The sequence below is a fragment of the Pyricularia oryzae genome, chromosome 2 (assembly GCF_000002495.2).
Source record: "Pyricularia oryzae 70-15 chromosome 2, whole genome shotgun sequence".
In the NCBI taxonomy this organism is placed as follows: domain Eukaryota; kingdom Fungi; phylum Ascomycota; class Sordariomycetes; order Magnaporthales; family Pyriculariaceae; genus Pyricularia; species Pyricularia oryzae.
The window spans coordinates 3,274,176-3,295,973 of NC_017850.1; the positions used below are offsets into that span (position 1 = coordinate 3,274,176).

Below are 21,798 nucleotides of genomic sequence, written 5' to 3' on the forward strand. Positions count from 1 at the left end.
TCCGGATGGCTCCATATTCTCATCGCACGGTGGTGGTCAATGCGGTTTTTTTTTTTTTTTTTTTTTTTTGGAGATATGCTCTCGACGACATGATCTAATAGACTTGAGAGAGAAAGAAAAAAAGAGAACAGGGCACCATCCGACAGGAAAAAGCAACATGGAGGATATTCTTCCGTGGCGGAAAGCCTCTCCCGGGCCGTCGAAGAGGAGGGGTGTGTGAGTTTCTTTTCTCTATATGGCCGTTGTTCTTTTCTTTTTCTTTTTTTTATCTGTCTTCTTGTCAAGTCTGTTTATTCCCTTTTTCTTTCCCATTGTCTCGTTTGTGCTGGGCAGGGCAGCTCTTACTATGACAAGTATTTCCCCATCTGGCCCATGCGCACCGGTATATTCCACCCAAAGGTACCGTGCTTGGCTGCCGTGGAGGTAGGGATGGAGGTTGTATTGGTGTGTACATCTGAAAGTGGGCCCGGCCCCTTACAAGGCCATGGACAAGGCCATGGACAAGATCGCTTTGGACCGTTACATAGTCTTTTTGTTGCCAGGGTCGCGATATTGCCTTGGATGCTCCCTCCCAGCAAGGAAATTGTGCCATCAGAAAGGGCTGGCCGGCCTTGTTGCCCAAACGTTCGGGGTGTTCCGTCATGACGCGCCTAGGATGATGGCCTCCATTCTTTTTTTTTATTTTCTTTTATCCTTTTTACTTCTTGGTCTGCTCATGGTTGTTTCGCGACGACGCTTTCCCCGAGGGTGTGGGCTTCGGTGCCAGGATACCGCCAACTGTCACCCCCTTTCCTCGTCCTTGTTGCACCCATATAGATTCTGAGAAATCACCTTGTATAAATATATATAAGGTTCCCAGTCGTCCCCTCCGAATGGCAGGTTGTGTTTACTCGGTCAAGGTTGACAAGGGTTTTCATGGGATATCACTCTACACATACTACATTACTTTATACGATACCCTCCCCAGCTCTTTTAATCCTAGGATATCTCCTCCTTTGTACACGGCTCAACCTTGCTGGGCGCCAACCGCTAGTCGGTCTCGTTCCATTGATCCCCAGGATTTCACGATAAACCACTACACCGCAGTACTACCTGCTCTTTACACCACCTCGTTTATTTTATCTCTTCTATACCCTGCAGGCAAGGCCAAACCATATATACATGACACAGACATAGGCGCTTGCTTGTTGATATTATTCACACCTGGATGATGCAGCATCTACATGAGACGGCAACAGTCCCCCTTTCGACCCACACTCATACTCACTCGCCCACAACCACAACCACAACCACAACCACAACCACAACCACAGCCGCACACAACATGTCCCAGGACTACAGAACATCAATGATGGCGCCGCAGTCGCCGGCGGTGGCGCGCAACTGCCTGCCGCTCCGGTTCAGCGACGGGCCGAGGCAGGCGGTGCCGTTCTCGACGGTGACGGCGGCGTTTTTCCACCAGGCGCGGACGCAGCCGTCGCGGCCGGCGGCGCGGGACCTGACGTCCAAGACGAGCGCGGCGGGGCGCGAGGTGACGTACGCGACGCTGGCGCGGCGGGCGCGGCTGCTGGCGGCCAAGCTGCGGCGGCTGGGCGTGCAGCCGGGCGACCGCGTGCCGCTGGTGGTGAAGCGCGGCGTCGAGATGCTGGTCGGCATCGTGGCGGTGCTGGCGTGCGGCGCGCAGTACGTGCCGCTCGACGGCGGCGTCGTCCCCGACTCGACGCTCAGGGTCGTCCTGCGCCAGGCCGGCGAGCGGCTGGCCCTGGTCCTGCCGTCCACCGAGTACCGCGTCCGCGCCGTCAGCGTCGACTGCGTCACCGTCGTGATCCCCGTCGTCGAGGGCGCCGAGGCCGAGGCCGAGGCTGAGAGGGAGAGGCTCGGCGAGTACGACAAGGCGGCGGCCGAGGAGGGGTTTGTCGACCTGGCCAGGCCGGAGCTTGGGTGTTATGTTATTTACACCTCTGGTGAGTTTTTTTTCTTGTTTCTTGTGAGATGCGTTCATGTAAGTGAGCAAGAGCTGACCTGTTGTGTGTTTTTTTTCGGGTTTTAGGCACTACTGGTGAGCCAAAGGGGGTTGATGTGATGCACAGCAACGTCACCAACCTTCTCTGTCTCGGCCCTGGAAACCTTGGCATCAAGCCCGGGATGTGCGTTGGGCAGGTCCTGAACATCTCATTTGATATGGGTAAGTACAAACTTATGAAGGGACTCATGGCTTATGAGAGTGGTTGAAAGGTTTTGTTTTGACTGACATTTTTTTTTCTTATCCATTTAGCCGCTTGGGAGATTCTTGGATGCCTGTGCAATGGAGGCACTCTTGTTCTCCGAGGGTCTGACTGGCTGCCGGCCATCAAAGAGGTGAGTTGTCTCGAGGCCAGAGCTCCTAAATACTTGATGTCTGGGGCGTTATTAACGACTTGTCTGATGTTGTTCAGATTGATGTCCTCATCTGCACTCCCAGCATTCTCGCAAAGTACAACCCTGCAGAATTCCCTAGGATCAGGACGGTGGCTACTGCCGGAGAGCCCAGCAACCAGAGGTGAGGACAAGAAACAAGCCCCTTTTTGAGAGAAAAAAAAATGCATCAGGATTCTAACATGCATCACAGGCTGGCTGATCTCTGGGCAGCCCACGGCACTTACTACAACTGCTGCGGCCCCACAGAAACGACAATCGTCAACACCATGTCCAAGCACGTACCCGGTGCTCCCCTTTCCATCGGAGCACCCACTCCCAACAACTCGGTCTACATCCTGGATGAGCAGCTCAACCCCGTGCCTTTTGGCGAGCCTGGAGTGATGTGGGCTGGAGGTGCCGGCGTCTCCCGTGGATACATTGGTCTCCCTGAAAAGACGCAGGAGAAGTACCTGCCGGATCCGTTTGCCAACGATGGGTGAGTTGTTTTCGACTTTTCGACTTTTCGACTTTTGGGCATGCTTCTGATGCAGACACACAGCTGACTCTTGGCATAGGACACATGTGTACAACACTGGCGATCTGGGCAAGTGGAACGAAGACGGAAGCATTGACATTCTGGGACGAGTGGATGATCAGATCAAGATCAAGGTGAGTGCTTCAAGTTTTGTTTTGTTTTGTTTTGTCGCTAGACCGCAACACTGACAACAACTCATCTGTAGGGATTCCGCGTCGAGCTCGACGGCGTCTCCGCCTCGCTCTCATCCGGCCCCGGCATCACAGGTGCTGTCGCTCTCTTTATCGACAATGAGATCCACGGCTTCGTGTCGCCGCGGGTTTGCGACTTGGATGCGCTCAAGGAGCACCTGTCAAAGCTCCAGCCCTACTACGCCGTGCCTACAAAGTTCCACTGCATGGACGAGCTCCCGCACACGGCCAACGGCAAGCTGGACAAGAGGGCGCTCCGCGAGTACGCGGCGACCAAGCAGAGCCTCGCGTCGGCGTCGGACAGCAACCTCTCGGCGACCAGCGACAGCAACCTGTCACAGACGACCACTGCAACGTCCATGGACGAGAAGAAGGAGATGCAGCAGCAGCAGCAGCAGCAGCAGCAGATGGACCTCAGCGCCGAGGTGCCGGAAAAGACGTGGAAGAAGCCGGTTCGAAACCTGGTCTACCGCGTCTTTATCGTGTACCGGTTCCTGTTCTCGGTCGTCGGCATCGCCAACCTCGTCGCTCTGGTCTGCATCCTCGCCACCGGCGTCCCGCGCGTGTGGCTCTCCAACATGACGGCCATCAACCTCGTCTTGGCCGTCCTCATCCGCCAGGACCACGTCATCAACGCCCTCTACACCATCTGCTGCTCGATCCCCAAGTCCTGGCCGGTCGGCATCCGTGCCCGCGCCGCAAAGATCTACCACCTCGGCGGCCTGCACTCGTCTGCCGCCTTTTGCGCAGGCGTGTGGCTGCTGGCCTCGACCGTCAACGGCGCCGTGTGCTCCCTCACCGACTGCGGCCCGGCCTCTGGTCCCCAGCAGTCGGTCGCGTCGGCCTTCATCTCGTGGCTCCTGATTATTTTGTTCGGCGTCATGTTCGCCTTTGCCTACCCGCCCATGCGCAAAAAGTACCACGACCGCTTCGAGCTCGTGCACCGCTTCGTGGGCTGGTCGATGCTGGGCCTCTTTTGGATCGAGACCTTTGTCAGCGCCAGCGACACGGCCCGCGCCACCGGCCTCGAGCTCCACGTGGCCCTCGCCCAGTCCGCACCCGTCTGGCTGCTGGCCGTCGCGACCTTTAGCATCGCCCTGTCGTGGATGTACCTGAGAAAGGTGGCGGTCGACGCCGAGGTGCTGTCGGACCACGCGGTCCGGCTCCACTTTGACTACACGGTGCCGGTCAACGGCAGCTTCACGCGCATCTCGAACCGCCCGCTGCTGGAGTGGCACTCGTTCGCGACGGTGCCGGCCCCGCAGCCCGTCGCCGGCCGCCCCGCCGGCTACTCGCTCGTCGTGTCCAACGCCGGCGACTGGACGAGGTCCGTGATCCAGAACCCGCCGCGCCACCTGTGGGTGCGCAGCGCCCCGACCTGCGGCGTCATGCGCGTCGCCACGCTCTTCAACCGCGTCGTCGTCATCGCCACCGGCTCCGGCATCGGCCCCCTCATGGGCCACATCCAGAACCCCTCGTGCGCCACCCAGCTCATCTGGAGCACCCCCAGCCCCGAGAAGACGTTTGGCAAGGGCCTGCTCGACACCATCCACGCCACCATCCCCGACGCCGTCATCCACGACACGCGCCTCCTCGGCCGTCCCGACCTGGTCAGGATGGGCTACAACCTGGCAAAGAGCTTTGGCGCCGAGGCCGTCATCATCATCGCCAACGAGAAGATTACAAAGAAGGTGGTCTATGGGTTGGAGACGAGGGGAGTTCCTGCCTATGGCGCCATTTGGGATAGTTGATGTGCATGATTTCTTTTTTTTTCTTTTTTCTTTCTCTTTTTCTTTTGTCTTGACGCCAAAAAAAACCTTGTGGGACTTGCGAGGGCTGTTCTTCTTTGTTTGGAGTTTGAGGTTGCGTTGGTTTTGTCCCCCGTTCAGTTTGGGCTGAGCTTCTGCTTTGGTGTCGACGCCAATCACACCCCCGTTCTTTTGCACCGCATCCAGCCGGTCACTACAGTTTCTTATGTACAAATTATTTCTCGACATCAGTTTGTTGTTTTTCTTTACCCTCTGTTTCTTGGCTTCTCAGACGAGCATAGTCTACATCAATAACAAGTTTGCAAAATTGAAAGTTCTTTGTGGTGGTGGTCACATGTTCCTTCAGACGCTGCAGAATATTGCCACAGAGTAGGGTCCAACTAAGCCTGGTTCTAAATCTCCAGCCACCCTGTAATTGCACCACTAGGACTCGAATCTGTGGCATTTTATCATCACTGACTGCAAAAGTAGTGGGTTTGACTTTTACGCCTCAAAAGCCTGTCCCTATCAAGATTCAAGGCTGCATTATCTTCTGCGAGCCCCGTGAGGGCATGGTAGTCCATCACACTACGTCCATCGCAGTAAATCTATAAATTAATGGCTTCCCCGCCGTGTTTCTATCCCGCCAGCCTTGACGCGGCTTTCCCGTCAACAGCATTTTACTCCCGAGGCATCATCTGTTATCTGGCCTGGATTCTGTCCATCTTGTCCTCTGGGCAGCTTCAAAATGTATTTCATCACGAGACTGTCCATACTCGTCTTCATCTTGCTCGCTTTTGTCGGCCCTGTTGCCGCCGGGGCCGCCGGGTATCCTCGCCACCCGTGTCAAGACGTGCCCGACAATCCCAAAAGATGGTGCGACGGCTTCGATGGGCTTGACGTGTGAGTTCGTTTTTTTCCCTCTACGTTTTGACCCATTCATGCTTTGACTCGCCATCATCCAGGCATCCACAACTAACAAAAGACCCCTGGCCAAACCAGCGGCCAATTCTCCATAATGATCGGCAACGGCTCCGGCCTCCTACAAAAGGAGAAACCGACCATAGAGCGGATCTCGACCATCGAGGTCCGAACCCAACGAGGAAACTTTTCCGGTCGGTTGAACTGCTACACGCAGCAGGGCGAGCTGACGGAGCACCTCTGGACGACCTTCACCAACCCGCTCCTGCCGTGGTCGCTCGACATACACTCTGGCCACGCCTGCTCCTTCATCATCGCCATGGGCCGATGGGACAACATGTGGATAGAATACTCCAACCAGCACATCAACGTGCCCGACGACCCGCGGTGCTGGTGGATCGACTACTACAGGTACAGGTGCATATTGCCCGAGAGGCCCGAGGAGGTCGAGAAGCCCAGAGCTGCCATGAGGGTCAACTTGGATTTGGGGAGAGCGGCCAGAGGGCGAGGGAAAGGGAGAGGTAATTCTCGTGGAGGATGATTTGGTGACGGGCGCTTGGGGGTTGTGTAATTCCGAATGACGGCATGTGGCGATGATAAAGCGAGCGCTTGAAATTACAGTCTATCAAAACTTGAGAAAAAAAAACCCCCATCACGGACCTTTCGTGATCTCGCAAATGCGCTTGGATTGAAGGCACGTGCAGAGGCATAGCGCACGCGCGCTACTGCTTATGATTCTGATGGGAGTGGCTAAGCCTTGATGGGATTTGGTGGCGGGGCTTCTTCAACGTCAATTGACAAGAATTAAGAATAAAAAAAAGGTTATGGTCTAGGTCGGGAAAAGACTGGTCTGGACTGATACCCTTGGAGGCTCTGACCGAGGAAGCTAGACATGGCCCCATGCGGTGTTGGGTGGTTGGCCTAGGGCGCATGGCATCAAGAGAGTGAAGTGTCAAATCGAACGTGCCTGGCCCGGCCGGGCTTATACGAAGACCAACGTGCACTTGCTTTGTAAAACCCACGACCTGTCAAAACTAAAGAAGCAAACCATGCTTTTTTCTTTGATGAACCCTACTCGCAGCATGTGCCTGGCGCGATTATGGCTGTTCGTAAATCAGTATGCATGATTTGAGTGATTTCTGATAAGAGAAAGAACAACAAAAGCAGTAACAAGATGTTAAAAAAGCAAAAAGGGCCAACTGATGAGTCCTGAGCGGCTGGCGGGTATGTGATGCGTAATGCGTTCCTTTTTTTTTTTTTTTTTTTTTTTAAATTCTCCGCGTGGGTTTAGGGGGTGCCTGTCCAGGAAACGGATGCGCCCGGCGACAATCGAAGTGATGCCAGACGCTCAACATAGTCGAGACTATCGTGTCGCCGACTCATACTGCTTGTCAATATGCTGACTTGCCAACCAATAAAACCTCTTGCTTGTGCAACAGGTCAAAGCAAACTTAAGCGTATTCGTCGACCGAGATGTTTAGGACAAACATATGTGCGGGTGGGGGCCTTTTTTCAAAAAAAAAAAAAAAAAAAAAAAAAAAAGAACGGGGGGCCTTGGCGAGAAAGCTAAAGAGCAAAAAGGCAAAAAAAGGCAGGGGGTTTCCCCGCAGCTACGGGGGCAATCTGCGCATGACTGCCGGCCGTATCAAGTAAAAGAGGGCTGGATGCACAGCATGGATTGTGAGCAAAATCCATGCAACCTTGCGGCACCAAAACTCACCATTTTTTTTTCCTTTTGGAAGCTCTCAGCTGATTGAACAATGACCGGATTCGAACCAGAAATATAGTACTATATAGTATACCACAGATATGGGTTTCGAACTTATACAGTCATGAATAGTATATTATTCAAGGTACTATGTACATTGGATATGGAAACTAACATCTCTCAATGCTTGGTATGCCCTGTGAGTCCATTGCAATCCACTGTAAGAATTAATTTTTTTTTTTTTTTTACATTAAAAGCCCTAATACGCTACTCAATCGAGATTTCAAAGAATTTGCGGGCAACTAGAGCTAATATAAAAATCTCCATTTGTAGAGATCAGCTGTGGATTTGTTTTTAAAGAAAAAAAAGTCAAGTTTTGGTGTAGTTCTGTTCAGGCATTGCCTTGTCCGTGAAACCCGATGCTGCGGTGAGCAGAACCTATGGCAAGACGAACACCACCCACACCCATTGACATGCTCTCTTACAGTACATTTCCCTGTCCCTTTGCCAATCATATGACGCAATGACATCCTCGTGGCCTGAGCGATCCAACCAATGATGCCCCCGATCTTGATCCCACCCATTTACAGTATAGCCTGCTGCTGGGGGTGCATGTTTCCCATTAGGTATTTATTTTTTTTATTTTTTTTTCTCTCTGTCTCTTTTTTTATTTCTCTTCTTCTCACGCAAAAAAGGCGTGGTTCGCAAGCCTGGTCAAGCTGAGGTTCCATTTCCACACCCTGTTCCTCGGGAGCGGGGGTTCGATCCCATCTTTCAAGGAACAAGGCCGATGCTGCAGAAAACGGTAGTATTCGTCGTGCTTCAGACGCATGGCGGCCCTGGAACTAGAACCAATACGTTTCTTTCTGTAGTATTCGACTGGCTTGGCGGACGACCTCGTGCCTCTGGTCTAGGCCTCTTGTGGCCCAGACAAAATACCAAGACATGGCTGGAGACAACGTTGGGTTTGGGTGGGTGGGTGAGATGACGGGGGTGGGTGGTGTCAATGGGACGGACGTGGCCTTCGCGCGGCTAGTTTTATTTTCCCCGTCTTTTTTGTTTTCCTACATGCAGTACAGCCAAGGTAATGTAGGCAAGAGAAGAGAGAAAAAAAAAGAATTATATAAAGAGCCTGCGGCGATCACCACTCGGGGATGATCCATCTCTGAGCCTTGCCCATCATTAGCACAGGCAAGGTTTTCCCCTCCTGCTCCCCCTCCTCCCCTTGTCGCCTGCTGCCTCCCCCGGCCCTCCGGTCTCGTTGCCCTCGTTTTCTTCTTTCCCTCGTTTCCACAAACAACAAGACAAAAAGGCTCATGAAGTTCTTGGCTCTCCTCGCGGCCGCCGTCACGGTGCTGGCCAGCCCGCTACAGATGGAGAGGCGGCAGTCGGACCTGGTCGCCATCACAGACAAGCTGCTATACTCGACCTCGCTGCCCGACTTTGTCGCCCGGCGCAACGCTCGAGACCCGCCGAGCCTCGACTGGACATCGGACGGCTGCACCTCGTCGCCCGACAACCCGCTCGGGTTCCCCTTTACGCCTGCTTGCAATCGTCACGACTTTGGCTACCAGAACTACAGGATCCAGAGTCGATTCACGCAGAGTAACAAGTTCAACATTGATAACAACTTTCTGCTCGAGTATGTTTTTTTTTTCCTTTTCGTTTCTTTGATCTTGTCTACTTTTGGTCAACTCTGTTGTTTATTTTTTTTCGTCTGGTTTCTTCTTCGCCTCTACTTGCTTTTTCCCCTCTACCTGCCACTAACCAGACGCCTCGCCACACGCAATCAAAAAACAGTCTGAACAACCAGTGCAATGGCCTAAACATCATCGCCAGGGGTACCTGCAGGGCGCTCGCCGACGTCTACTACGCGGCCGTGCGAGCGTTTGGTGGGAGCGACGCCACTCCGGGCAAGAGGAACGAGGACCTGGAGAAGGAGTACAATGAGAAGCTGGCAATCTACAATGTGCTGCTCGCCGAGGCCAAAAAGGGCAACTACATTTGAGAACGAAGAAGATGCGAAGAAGATGACGAAGAAGAAAATAGAGTTTCGAACGAGAGACATGGGGAAATTAATGATTACGACTTTTTTGAGGTTCTGGGCCTTTTTTTTTCTTTCTTTTTTTTTGTGGGTAGCACCTTTTTGGGGGGTAGCATATGTACATATTTGTCTTTCGAGTTTCAAGACATCATCTGCTGGCATAATACAAGCGTGGGTTTCTGGCTTTCACCCAATTGGGTCTGCGTCTTTGGTGGTCACTTTCCTGAGCTAGAACGCCAAGAGTCGGGGAAGCAAGGCAATCCGGTGATTGCTGGCGGCACGAGGACGAATCAATATGGCCGGAGAGGATGCTGGGGGGAAAAAAGAGAGAGAGAAAATACCACCGAACCCTGGGATTTACTCGTCACTTGGCTTTCTCGGAATGGCTGGGAAATGAGCTGACTGGGTGAATAAAAGTTCCTGTCAATTTGCAGCATTGCGATCGGGTTCGTCCAACCTTGCAGCAAGATCAGCGAGATTTACAGATTTACAGATACACTGTAATGCGAATCAATTGGCACATTGGCCTGATTTTCCGGCGCTCCACAAGGGAATCGGTACAAGGGAATAAGCTAATAAACTAGCTCAGCTCGACGTGCCGATCGAATGACTTTTGGTTTTCCCCTTCCTTCCCTTTCCCTTGTTCTCCCCCACCTGCCTTTTTGGGCCGCCAAGACGGCACTTGGCATACGTGATAATTAATGGTAGTATATTATAGGTACGGAAGGTACCGTACCTACCGGTATCTAACTTGCTTTTACTACGTAACCAAGGCCTGCCCCTCTTGCACATCCGCAATTGCGATACAACGCACTCTAGACCGCATTTGGGCAATCGCCTACGGAAGCTTGGGAAACTACTTCGTAGCCTCTTGCAACAATTACAAATTGCACGCGCCAAGTCGCCTTTCGGGTTTATGGGTAGGTAAGCACGCCAGCTGTGACAAATACAGCGTCAAAATACTGGCCGAAAAGTGTAGGCAACGACGAGAATACCATTGTAAAAAAAAAAAAAAAAAGCATCATATCAAGGTATACTCTGGTGATGATGCGAGCAATTCGAATTGACTATAAGTATCACAATGGAACGACTTGTATTGGTCTCGGGGTTTATCCCAATCTTCATCAGCAGCCAACCAACCACACAGAGGCCAAGATATAAATCACCAAAATAAAAAGAGACCATAAACAAAAACCCAAGTCCATCATGGAGACCGTTCTCATCGTCGGATCGACAGGCAACATTGGCATCGCGGCTGCCCACGGAGCCCTCCAACCCGGTCGCAAAGTCCTCGCCGTCGTGCGCAGCCAAGCCTCAGCCGATAAGCTCATCAAGGCCGTTGGGTCTGCAGACGGCATCACCACCGTCGTGGCCGACGTCACATCGGACACGGGCATCAAGGGTGTTGTGGATCGGGTGCGTGCCGGAGAGCTGCCGGCTTTCCAGCATGTTTATGCATGCGGTGAGTTGCCGAGTTGTTGAGGTGTGCAAAGGCTGGATCGAGGAAAATGAACTTGTCTAGACTTGGTCTAATATGTTATCTCGTCTTTTTCGAACAGCTGGTGGTGAATATACCCCCACCAAGCTCACAGAGATCACCACCGAAGCCTTTCGCCGGAACATGACGGCCGGATTTGAAGCCAATTTCTGTAAGCCACTCACTTCCCATCTTTTGGGCCTCTACCAAAACCACACCTAGCCAATACCCCACTAACCCTTTGCGCAACTGCAAAAGTCGCCTACCGCGACACCATCGGCTACCTGGTGGCGCAGAACCACCCAGACAGCACCTGGACGCTCTGCACGGGGGCGCAGGGCGACCTGGCCACCTTCCCGCTGCCGGCCATGACGCAAGGCCCGCTCTTCTCCATGGCGACGGCGGCCAGCCGCGAGAACGCAGACACCAACGTGCGCTTCGTCGAGGTCTACCTCGCCTTCCTGGTGCAGGTCGACGAGGTGGCGGCCGAGAGGAACGCGGTGCCGTCGTCCGAGTTTGGCAAGGTGTACGCCAAGATCCTGGATGATCGGGCCGTCAGGGGCGCGAGGGTCTGGGTGCAGGAGAGGGGGGATATGGAGACGTTGAGGGTCACGAGCAAGTTTTAGTTTTACTCTGTGTGTTTGTGTGGTTGCTTATCTTTTGGGACGTCTTTTTGTTCTATCAAGAGTCTCTATATCCTGGCCCGCTCTAAAATCTACAAAGAAACCTGTTCAAATTCTCCTGCATGGCAACCGCTTTCTTGATCCCCGGGGCCATGACCTCGACGCCGTGCGGAACCCCCGGGTAGTGGTGGAACTCGACCTCGACGCCCGCCATGGCCAGCGCGGCCGCGAACCGGGTGTCCTCCCCGCGGAACAGGTCCAGCTCCCCGACGTCGACAAAGACGGGCGGCAGGCCGCGCAGCTGGTCCGGCTTTGCGCGGCCCGGCGCCATGTACACGGGCATGTTGTCGTCGGTGCGCTCCGCGCGCGTCTTGCCGCCCGCGTACGCCGCCCAGCCCAGGTCGTTGGCCACGTGGTTCCACAGGTGGTAGCGGTGCAGCGGGTCGTCGTCGGAGCCCTCGGTGCGGTCGTCCAGCATGGGGTAGCGCAGCGCCAGGCCGGCCGGCAGCGGGAGCTGTTGGTCGCAGGGGTCGCTGGCGGTCCGGTCGCGCGCCAGCAGCAGCGTGCCGGCCGCGATGCCGCCGCCCGCGCTGATGCCGAACATGACGACGCGCGTGGGGTCGACGCCCAGCCGCGCCGAGTGCGTCTGCACGTACCGCAGCGCGGCGTAGACGTCCTCGACCGCCGCCGGCCCCGGGTGCTCCGGTGCGACCCGGTACCCCGGCACAAACACCTGGCTGCGCGTCTGGGCGGCCATGGAGCCGGCGGGGTGGAGGTTGCTGGCGGCGCTGCCCATGATCAGGCCGCCGCCGAAGCAGAATATGATGGCGCGGGCTGGCGGCCGTGTTGTTGTTGTTGTTGCTGTGGTCGCCGTCGGGTCGTCGTGGCTGGTGCCGCCGGTTTCTGCTGCGGCTGTCGGCGGCTCCGGGGCAAAGTGCAGGACTTCTATCGGGGTGCCGTCGGCGGATGTGACGGAGTGGGAGGGGAGCTGGGTGGCGCCTGGTGGAACGGGGCCGGACGCGAATTGGCCTTGGAATATGGCTCGGAGTTCAGACACGTCCTTGGGCTTGCCGATGAACGGACTTCCGTTCCAGATCGGCTGCAGCTCGGGGTCTACAGGCGAGGCCATTGTGAGTTTTGGTGTTGTTGGTTGTGTTTTCTCTGACAGTTGGGGGATCCAAGGGTCTTGATGTTGATTTTGAGATAAGCGGAATATATGCTGGATCGGAGCAAGTAAAGAATGGCAAGGCAGCGATTTATTTATATAATATGCCGTCTACTCCATTCCAAAGTAACCCGGGTGTGCCCGCTAGGCGTCGTCGTGAATGACTAATTCATCCGCCGCTCCTTGATGGAAGCATAGGGCGACTTGCATGTCAAACTTTGGCAGGGATGATTTGGGGGCTTGGAACCTCCAAACCTATACCGACATTCTTGCTTCTTAACGCGGTCAACTACATTAATTCTAGATTAGGGTCCCACACCAAAGGACGAAGGCGGTAAATCGGGCCTACTGTTGTCAGTTAGTTGCGGATTTCGGATTACCGCACTGTTACAACAACCCGGCTGGAGCCGGTTGGCCGAAATCGCCAGCGGTTGGGTATAGGATTATCGCACTGTTGCAACAACCCGGCTGCAGCCTGTTGAACAAAACCGTCAGCAGTTGGGTGTATGTTTACAAATACATCGAGTTGGAATAATTGACAGTCTCGCGCTGGCGAAATGCCGTCAGCCCGAATGCCGCGGGACAAGGTGTGAAAATAAAAGAAGAAGAAAAAGTCGATAGTGGTTGAGGGTGTTGTGCGCATCATGAATCATTATGGTGAAAGCGGCTGAGTTTCTCGCGGGCATATTGAGCTGCAAAAGAGGGATCCGCGTCGCCATTGTCGTCTGCTTTTTTGCACTTTTTTTCTCACCATCTCGTTACTCACGATGATGTGTTTAGACGACAGCGAATATCATTTTGATAATTTTCCTGCCAAGGTTGGAGAAAGATGTGGTCTCGGAAACGGGTTCCCTGATTGTTATAAATTTAATTTGAGCGACAAATGGCGCAGGTGCGGGGAAGGAGTGGAGGCCATGGTCCCCCTCGCTCATCGTCGGCAACAGCAGTTGCGACATGATCGTGACGGGTAGGAACCCGAACTGGAGCTGGCAAGCTGCCCGGGTCACTTACGCGGTAGTAGGTTTTTATTTCTCCACAGAACCGTGAGTTAGTTTCTTACATAACATACTAGTACCACGTACTTTTCACTTTAACGTTTCGGTATCGCGACTAAAGATATCTCTCGGTTTCAGGGGGCACTCGGCGATCGAAATTGAAAAGACAAAGCAATCGCGAGGGATGTTGTACCTACCCACAGTAGGGATTGAATGATCAACAAACACAATCGACAAACCGTGCTACCCCAACCCATGACTTCATCTCATGCCACTCAGCCTTGTTATCGCAATGCATATTCCATCTCCCAGCTGCCTCTTTGGGAAACGGTCCTGTCAACGGAACCCTGACAATGATGGCGACGACCCGGAAAATATGCAGCATCGTCGCAGTGGTCAGCGTATACCTGCATACCTCTGCAGTAACATGACGACATTCAGCCATGTTGTGGTATCTTTTGCCCAGGAAGGAATGAATCCCAAGGAAGATTGCATAAAGTGCACGACGGCATGTCAAGGACGAGATGCCCAGGCGCTCAGCCGTCCTTTGCGCCTACGGTCTTGCGCCTAAAATCCCATCAAGGTAATCTACAGGCCGTATGAATCACAACCATAACCATGGCCAGCTTCAAGTCAATTGCAGCAGTCGTGGCGACGGCGGCGATCTGCGTCCACGCCTGCCTGCAGGACAGCCATGAGATGCTCCGCCGCACCGAGCGCCGGCTGTCCCGGGCCTCGACCTCGCCCAGCCTCATCAAGCGGGCCACGGTGACGCTCCCGCCGGTCCTCACGGAAACGGAACGCACGCTGGTCGACTCGTTCGACAACAGCAGCATCGCAGAGTGGTCGTACTACTACAGCTCCGGCATGCGCCTGGCCGGGTCCAACAGGTCGCAGGCCGAGTGGACGCGCCAGATGTGGCAGGACGCCGGCCTCGAGGTGCAGATTGCAGAGTACTGGATCACGTACACGGAGCCCAGCGAGAGCTCGCTGCGTCTGCGCAGGCCGGACGGGTCGTCGCACGTCGCGCAGCTGAGGGAGGACGTGTTGGAGGGCGACGAGCAGACGGCGAACCCGGACGAGAAGATTGCGTTTCATGCCCTGTCTGGGAGCGGGAATGTCAGCGCAGAGTATATTTATGTTGGGTATGTTTATTTGTCCGTTTCTGTCGAGAACAAAAGACAAAAGTCGCTAACAAACAAAACAAACAAAAAAAAAAGACGTGGCACTCGCGGCGACTACAAGCGCCTTGTAGACCTCGGCGTCGACCTCAAAGGCAAAATCGCCCTCGCGCAGTACGGCGGGACGAACCGCGGTGTCAAGATCAAGAACGCGCAGGAGAACGGCATGGTCGGCACCGTGCTCTACACGGACCCCCTCGAAGACGGGCAAGTCACCGAGGCCAACGGCTACAAGGCCTACCCCGACGGGCCGGCCCGGCACCCCTCGGCCATCCAGCGCGGCTCGACCCGGTGGGCGTCGCTGTCGTTTGGCGACCCGTCCACCATCGGCTACCCGTCGCACCGGGACGCCCCCCGCGGCGACATCAGCGACCTGGGGCCCAAGATCCCCTCCATCCCCATCAGCATGCGCGACGGGCTGCAGCTGCTGCGCGCGCTCGACGGCCACGGCGTGTCGGGCAAGGAGGCGAACCGCAGCAGCTGGGTCGGCGCCTTTGCAAACCTCAGCTACAGCAGCGGGCCCGCGCCGGGCGCCACCCTCGACATGGTGCACTTTATGGAGCGCCGGCTGGAGCCCGCCTGGGACGTCATGGGTTACATCAACGGCACCTCGGAGGACGAGTTTGTCATCATCGGGAACCACAGGGACGGCTGGACGACGGGTGGTGCGGCTGATGCCATCTCGGGCGGCTCCATACTGGTCGAGATGGCGAGGGCGTTTGGTAAGCTCATCGACCAGGGGTGGAAGCCCCGCCGGACCATCATCTTTGGGTCGTGGGACGCGGAGGAGTTTGGGCTGATGGGGTCGACCGAGTGGGTGGAGGACCACCTGCCCGAGCTGGTTGGCAAGGCGGTGGCGTACATAAATCTCGACACTGCTGTCTCGGGGCCAAGGACGGCCATCACCGGATCGGGAGAGATTCAGACCATTGCCATCGAGCTGATGAAGAAGGTGGCGTTTCCCGACAAGTACGGCGTCGGGGAGACGCTGTACGACATGTGGTATAACAGCACCTCGGGATATGTTGGTCCACTGGGGAGCGGGAGTGACTATGCTGCCTTTTACCACAACGGTATTAGTTCGGTGAGTGCACACTTCTCTGGGTTCAAAACGGTACGAGGCCGCAAGCAAAGACACGATACTTACCCACGAGATTCACCAACAGCTCGATATATCAGGAGGCCCAGGCAAGGGCGATCCTGTGTATCAATATCACTCGTAAGTCTTTTTTTTGGCGCCGAGAAGACTTCTGCCAAACAAGCTGGCACTGTGGCTAAAAAACCAAAAAAAGACTATACGACACATACGACTGGATGGCCAACTATGCCGACCCAGGCTTCCAAGTCCACAAAGCCATGGGACAGTGGGTGACGCTGCTCATGTATCACCTGGCCGACGACCCCCTGATCCCATTCGACCTCCCCAACGCCGCCACCACCCTGCGCGCGCTCTTCCAAGACCTCCAAGACGACATGGCCGAGCTCTTCCCGACCGTCACCGACCTCGACCTCAGCCCTCTCTCCAACGCAATCGCCGCGTTCGAAAGCGCCGCCGAGCAGATCGACGCGCTCGCAACCCAGGCGCTGTCGCACAACGACACGGTGCTCCTGGGCGTCATCAACTCCAAGTACCGCGACTTCAACCGGGGGTACGCCAGCCAGGGCGCCTTGCCGGGCCGCCTGACCTACAACAACGTCGTCAGCGCCCCTGGGCTCGACAACGGGTACGGCGCGAGCGTGTTCCCTGCCGTTGGGGACAGCCTTGACCAGGGGGACAGGGAGCTGGCCGACGAGTGGATAGTCAAGAGCGCAAATGCCGTGCTGAGGGCAGCCGAGATTTTGACGGTTTAGGCTCGGCTACTGCTGTAGTGGTTGACAGGGCGGGTTCCTTTTTTTGGTTTTATTGTCTTGGCAGGGAGAGGCTTGCGTGGTTTACAAGGCTGACCACGTAGATCTACCCCGTTGGAACGTCACTAGTGGAGTGGGGATTTTTAGCTCAGATCGTCCCGTATTCGCATTCGGCCTTGCATCATCCTGGAGTGAGTTTCCTCGTTGAATCATCTTCCACCTATATAGTATATTGCGGGTAAATATGGATTTACATGGATACCTGGAGCTCGAGGTAGTATACTGCGGAATATCTACGACGTACTTGTCATCCAACCTTTTTCTGTCCTCCCTGTAACCGCTGAGATCTAGCTTTTGTTGATCACATAAGACAAAACCCTTCATGCCTAGAATTTATACAGATGTACATGGGCAGACGGATCCATCACTTTGGCAATGAACGTCTTGCCGCGTGGAGGATGCTGTCAGAGTGGCAAAAATGAAATCATTTCATGTCTTTTTGCGGACTTCTATCATCCCAACAAGAAGCATGCAATACCATTCATACCCGGACAGATCTGGTGGGTCCATCAAAGCAAAAGCCCAAGATGAAAACTGCAGCACTTTTGATGCGAGCCATCATCTACCAAAGTGGAAAGTGCCACACACTATGTAGACACGGTAGCGCTGACTGGTCGAACAGAAAAAAAAAGCCTAATGATCGTTTGTACTGTTCGCTAGGCTAAACGTAAAACAACAAGAGACGAGCACTCAACCACTTGGTGTTTTGCATAGGGCCGAACAGAGAAAGAATGCCAATTTTGTCCAGCCACTGTACAGACCCTTTTTTCTTTACAGCCAAGATCTTTTTTTTCCCATCTCGATCCCCAGACACCTACCACGGTACAAATGTTTAATACCATTTCTAGAACTAGCACATTCCCGGATCCCCGATCAACAAAAAAAAGGCAAATTATGCAAGGCACTGAGACGTGGCAGGTGTCCCTCCCCTAGGATCCCACGGGCATGACATGTGACTACCGGGAACGCCAAGGTCATAGCGGGTATGTGCCACAAGCAGTTGGCTTCTTTTTCTTTGTCGCAGGTACCAATGCGAGTACGTCCCTTTTTGGTACAGTATGTACTAGCCAACAAAAACTGCCAGATCGTACTATGCAGTAAGAAAAGAAAAAAAAATGATGGGATGACGATAACTGTTATCCCATCTTGGGTATCCCCCCTCCCTCTCCCCATCCGACGTTTCATGATTTTGGCCCCCCTCCCTCCCTCCCCCCTCCCATGCGTCTGCTTGTTTGTTCATATTGGATGAAAATAGAAAGATAAAAAGCAAAGGGCACCCTTTGCAATAACCGAACGGTTTTACGGCCTGTGCGGGACAGAGAAATGACATGAGGTTTTTTGCCATGACGTTTCAAAAGCTTAAAAACGATCGCAGCCCTAAAAAGACCATTTAACCCCCTTTAGCCCCTTGCTTACCCTTTCAGAGGCGGCTTTTTCTTCTGTTGCTAGTGTAAAAGAGTGAGGGTGGGGGAAAAATACTATAGAAACGAAAAAAAAAACCAAAAACTTTGTCAACCGTCAACCACATCCGAGAGAGGGTGAACACTACATCATCGACCGCCGGTAAAGATTGAACTCGGACAATCGAGAGGGAGAAAGGGAAGAAGAAGAAAAAACAAACAAAAAATGGCAGGCATTCGTTGGGGCAGTCTATTCCCTATATTGATGGGCGTCGTCGCCATCGCGCTGGGGATAACACTGCTGGCTACGGGAAACAAGGTCAGCAGCGCAAACGTCAACGATGCGTGGCTCATTGTAAGTCGATCAATCCCAAACATCAAGCAATGTCGTTGATGGATTTGGTATTTTCTTGAAATGAGCTATCGAACTGACTGACCCGAAAACAACAAAAAACAGCTCAATATGACCAAGGCAGGACAGAGCCAGATCGAGATAACACCATCCAACAACGGCCCGGCCAGCGGCAATGCCGACCCAAACAGCATCCAGGGCATCCTCAACGGGCTCATCAACGGCATCTCCAACAACCTGACGGGCATGATCAACGGGGCCGTCCAGGACCTCCAGGGCCAGCTCATCGGCAACGTCACCAGGTCGCTCAACCTCAAGGATACCTATGTCATGTTTATGACGCGCCAGTGCGAGGGCGACTATCTGGACCGCCTGAATCCGAGCTCCGAGATTCGGATTACGGATTGCTATTCGTATGACGACAAGAGCAAGGGTGAGTTTTTTTTAGTTTTTTTTCTTCTTTTTTCTCCTCTGGGATTCGGAATAAAGGAAGGAACGAACGAAAAAAAAAAGCAACGCTGACAATAACCACAACCCAGGCCTCCGCCGAATCTCCACCAGCATCCCCAGCACCTTCACCGTCGCGACGGCCAACGTCACGGTGCCGCTGATCCAGGTCATGAGCACGACGCTGGGGCTGCTCGTGGACGTCATCACCATCGGCAGCCGCTTCATGACGGCCATGCTGGTGATTGGCGTCATCGGCACGGGCGTGGCCGTGCTGGGCTCCTTTGTGTTCCTGGCGGCGGGCCGCAACCGCCCCGCCGTCGTGGCCTGGACCGCCGCCGCGCTGCTCGGCTCCACCGCCTTTTGGCTGCTGGCCATCGCCGGCACCGCCATCGCCTACGGCGGCTCCAGCGCCATGGACTCGGGCGGCGCGGCCCTCAACATGTCCGCCCGCACCACCAGCGCCTTTCTGGCCCTGGCCTGGCTGGCCGCCGTCTTTGCCGGCCTTGCTGCCATGTTCTGGTGGGTCGTGTGGTTCGTCGAGTTCAGGCGCCACTCGTACAAGAAGCGCGCCCGCACCCCCAACCAGATCGGCAACTACAGGGGCATCTGGCTCGAGGTCAAGTACGACCACACCGTCACCGACGCCGAGCCCGGCTCCAAGGAGGAGGCTGCCATCATGGGCACCGCGCAACCTTTGACGTCGACGAGGTTTGTCTAAGGCCTGTTATCTATCGGGCGGGAGAATCCGAGGTTTTTTTTTTTTGTTCTTGTTTTAAACTGGTTTTGGGCTGGTCGCGTTTGGCTTCGTTGCAGTATAATTTTCTTGTAATTATAGCTTTCTAGTGGGATCGTTGAAAAAGGCATCGCTCTCTGGTTCCACGTAGTAAACTTCAGTTAGAAATGATTTTTTCTTTTTAGAGCGGAAATGTCTCCCGCGGTTCACGAGTGACAGAAACCAGGTATGGAAATGTACAGGTATATTTCAGCGACTACGTCAGTCAGCCTTGCGCCACCCCGGCCTTCTCGGGGTACGAAACATGTAGCCTCTTTTTCAGGAACCCATCAATCGCCATCTTGATCTCATCAATCTTGGCGCTCCAAACAGCTTCATCCTCCCCCATGTCGTCTGGAGGGACCGCGTATATACTCGCGCCTTGGCTGTTGTCCTTTTTTGGAAGCCACCTGCCAAGTTGCAGGATCTTGGCCTTGCCGTTGGGGAAGGCATCACCGCCGTCCTTGGCCACGATGGCGGACCGCAGCTTGTGCAGGTTGCTGTACTCGCGGTTCGTAAAGCACAGGATGTAGTCGTAGTCCCTAAAGTGCGACCGCTTGATCCCCGTCGGCCTCATCTCCGCAAGCAGCTTCGCGTACTTTTCCGTCGCCCCCCGGCCGTACCGCCACTCTGCGCCCTGGCATCTCGCCGCCGTCTCGTCAAAGAGTGCCCGCAGCGCGGCCGGGTTCTTCTCCTTGTCGTCCGCGAGGTCGAACTTGTACGTACCGTGGGCGTAGCTGAGCCCCTCGATCTCGTCGTGGCAGTCCCCGCCGCGCCTGATGAAGAAGCCGGCCGACGAGACCTTTTCGATGCGCTTCGCGTACTTTTTGCCAGTCTTTTCGCGCAGCCAGGCGTCGATGAGCAGCAGGATCCCCTGCGACACAAGGCTGCGGCCCACGTTGTATGGGTCGACAAACAAGACGGAGTAGGTTTTGTCGTTGGGCTTGGGTGATGGTGTTCGCGTCTTGGCCGGTGCCGACGGCGCGCTCAATCTTCGCTTGTGGTGTTTGTTGTTCTCGGGTGGTGGAAGCAGCTTGGTCTTGTCTAGAGGCTCGGGGGTTTTGGATCTGACGGGCAGCTTGTCCACTTTGATGGCATCCTTCTTGCTGCTTTCCTTTTCGGTTTCCGCCCTTTTAGCCTCGGCCAGCTCCTTGGCCAAGAGCTTCTTGATCTGGTTGATCATATCGATGGTCATGGCCTTGTCGGCAGCGTTCTTCTTCTCCGCATCCCTCCTCAGCTGGTCGATCTTGTCGCCCAGGCTCTTGATGTTCTTGTTGGCCTCGTCGAGCAGCTTGACCTGGATGAGCTGCAGATACGTGTGTATGGCGATCTGCCGCTCGCGGATCCGCAGGATGAGCGCCTTGACCGTGTCGGCGCCGTCGCCAAACTTGTAGTAGGCGCTGGCCACGAAGCCAAACTTGGTCTTGAGCGACACGTCCCCGATCTGTCCCAGCCGCTTCGCCGCAAAGTCGGCAAAGATGCCCTTGATCTCGCCGCAGTCCTGCAGCGACGCGTGGATGGCGTCGGCCAGGTCCTCGCGGTCCCGGTCCGTCACGCTCCTGAGCGCCGCATCGCTCCTGCTTCCCGCGTGGGCCTGGAAGTGCGACAGCAAGCTCTCCAGCGGCTTGGTGAGCTCGACCAACTCCTTGTTCAGCTGCTTGATTTCTTCGGGCGCCTTTGTGATTTCCTTGTAGATGTCGATTGCGCTTTTGACCAGCTCGAGCGCCGTTAGTACCTCTCCGACGCCGATCGACATTTTGAATTGATCAAAATGATTCCGAGTGGCTCTTGCGTGTAGATTCGGCGATGCGACTTGAGAACATGCCGAACGCGACAGCCCCTGATTTAAAAAAAAAGACAGTCTTCTTTTTATCTATCTTTCTGGCTGCCTGGGCTGTCGCAAGACAGAAAAGGAAGGGCTGCGGCTGCGG

General features: G+C 54.7%; 9 protein-coding genes across 9 annotated transcripts; 7 read left to right on the forward strand and 2 right to left on the reverse strand.

Moving 5' to 3' along the window:
• Window positions 1-1,324: 1,324 nt before the first annotated feature.
• Window positions 1,325-2,543, forward strand: MGG_15681 (uncharacterized protein; the record flags this gene model as incomplete). Its single annotated transcript, XM_003714251.1, has 4 exons — window positions 1,325-1,964; window positions 2,051-2,185; window positions 2,276-2,358; window positions 2,436-2,543. The coding sequence occupies 4 exons, from the start codon at window positions 1,325-1,327 to the stop codon at window positions 2,541-2,543; spliced, it is 966 nt and encodes a 321-aa protein (XP_003714299.1).
• A 36-nt stretch (window positions 2,544-2,579) lies between these two features.
• Window positions 2,580-4,874, forward strand: MGG_15682 (uncharacterized protein; the record flags this gene model as incomplete). The annotated part of the gene is made up of 3 exons (XM_003714252.1): window positions 2,580-2,893; window positions 2,973-3,066; window positions 3,138-4,874. The coding sequence occupies 3 exons, from the start codon at window positions 2,580-2,582 to the stop codon at window positions 4,872-4,874; spliced, it is 2,145 nt and encodes a 714-aa protein (XP_003714300.1).
• A 745-nt stretch (window positions 4,875-5,619) lies between these two features.
• Window positions 5,620-6,740, forward strand: MGG_01366 (uncharacterized protein; the record flags this gene model as incomplete). The annotated part of the gene is made up of 2 exons (XM_003714253.1): window positions 5,620-5,774; window positions 6,626-6,740. 2 exons carry the CDS (start codon window positions 5,620-5,622, stop codon window positions 6,738-6,740), a joined length of 270 nt encoding a protein of 89 aa, XP_003714301.1.
• Window positions 6,741-6,841: 101 nt separating this feature from the next.
• On the forward strand, window positions 6,842-7,445 carry MGG_15683 (uncharacterized protein; the record flags this gene model as incomplete). The annotated part of the gene is made up of 3 exons (XM_003714254.1): window positions 6,842-6,909; window positions 6,979-7,016; window positions 7,336-7,445. 3 exons carry the CDS (start codon window positions 6,842-6,844, stop codon window positions 7,443-7,445), a joined length of 216 nt encoding a protein of 71 aa, XP_003714302.1.
• Window positions 7,446-8,445: 1,000 nt separating this feature from the next.
• Window positions 8,446-9,616, forward strand: MGG_01367 (uncharacterized protein; the record flags this gene model as incomplete). Its single annotated transcript, XM_003714255.1, has 3 exons — window positions 8,446-8,471; window positions 8,813-9,142; window positions 9,301-9,616. 3 exons carry the CDS (start codon window positions 8,446-8,448, stop codon window positions 9,506-9,508), a joined length of 564 nt encoding a protein of 187 aa, XP_003714303.1. The 3' UTR covers window positions 9,509-9,616.
• An 812-nt stretch (window positions 9,617-10,428) lies between these two features.
• On the forward strand, window positions 10,429-11,647 carry MGG_01368 (uncharacterized protein; the record flags this gene model as incomplete). The annotated part of the gene is made up of 3 exons (XM_003714256.1): window positions 10,429-11,006; window positions 11,104-11,193; window positions 11,280-11,647. Exons 1-3 carry the CDS (start codon window positions 10,751-10,753, stop codon window positions 11,645-11,647), a joined length of 714 nt encoding a protein of 237 aa, XP_003714304.1. The 5' UTR covers window positions 10,429-10,750.
• Window positions 11,572-13,617, reverse strand: MGG_01369 (alpha/beta hydrolase fold-3 domain-containing protein). The gene has a single exon (XM_003714257.1). The coding sequence runs from the start codon at window positions 12,771-12,773 to the stop codon at window positions 11,730-11,732; it is 1,044 nt and encodes a 347-aa protein (XP_003714305.1). The 5' UTR covers window positions 12,774-13,617; the 3' UTR covers window positions 11,572-11,729.
• A 482-nt stretch (window positions 13,618-14,099) lies between these two features.
• On the forward strand, window positions 14,100-17,247 carry MGG_01370 (vacuolar protein sorting-associated protein 70). Its single transcript, XM_003714258.1, has 4 exons — window positions 14,100-14,949; window positions 15,025-16,069; window positions 16,152-16,204; window positions 16,278-17,247. Exons 1-4 carry the CDS (start codon window positions 14,423-14,425, stop codon window positions 16,834-16,836), a joined length of 2,184 nt encoding a protein of 727 aa, XP_003714306.1. The 5' UTR covers window positions 14,100-14,422; the 3' UTR covers window positions 16,837-17,247.
• Window positions 17,248-18,601: 1,354 nt separating this feature from the next.
• MGG_01372 (uncharacterized protein) lies at window positions 18,602-21,751 on the reverse strand. Its single transcript, XM_003714259.1, has one exon. It carries the CDS (start codon window positions 21,621-21,623, stop codon window positions 20,094-20,096), a length of 1,530 nt encoding a protein of 509 aa, XP_003714307.1. The 5' UTR covers window positions 21,624-21,751; the 3' UTR covers window positions 18,602-20,093.
• Window positions 21,752-21,798: the final 47 nt, after the last annotated feature.

Bases quoted from the DNA above. Each gene is read 5' to 3' on its own strand.
- MGG_01369 (XM_003714257.1), bottom strand. From the start codon at position 12,773: ATGGCCTCGCCTGTAGACCCCGAGCTGCAGCCGATCTGGAACGGAAGT.
- MGG_01370 (XM_003714258.1), top strand. From the start codon at position 14,423: ATGGCCAGCTTCAAGTCAATTGCAGCAGTCGTGGCGACGGCGGCGATC. The intron at 14,950-15,024 runs GTATGTTTATTT...CAAAAAAAAAAG, and splicing joins GCAGAGTATATTTATGTTGG to ACGTGGCACTCGCGGCGACT. The intron at 16,205-16,277 runs GTAAGTCTTTTT...AACCAAAAAAAG, and splicing joins CCTGTGTATCAATATCACTC to ACTATACGACACATACGACT.
- MGG_01372 (XM_003714259.1), bottom strand. From the start codon at position 21,623: ATGTCGATCGGCGTCGGAGAGGTACTAACGGCGCTCGAGCTGGTCAAA.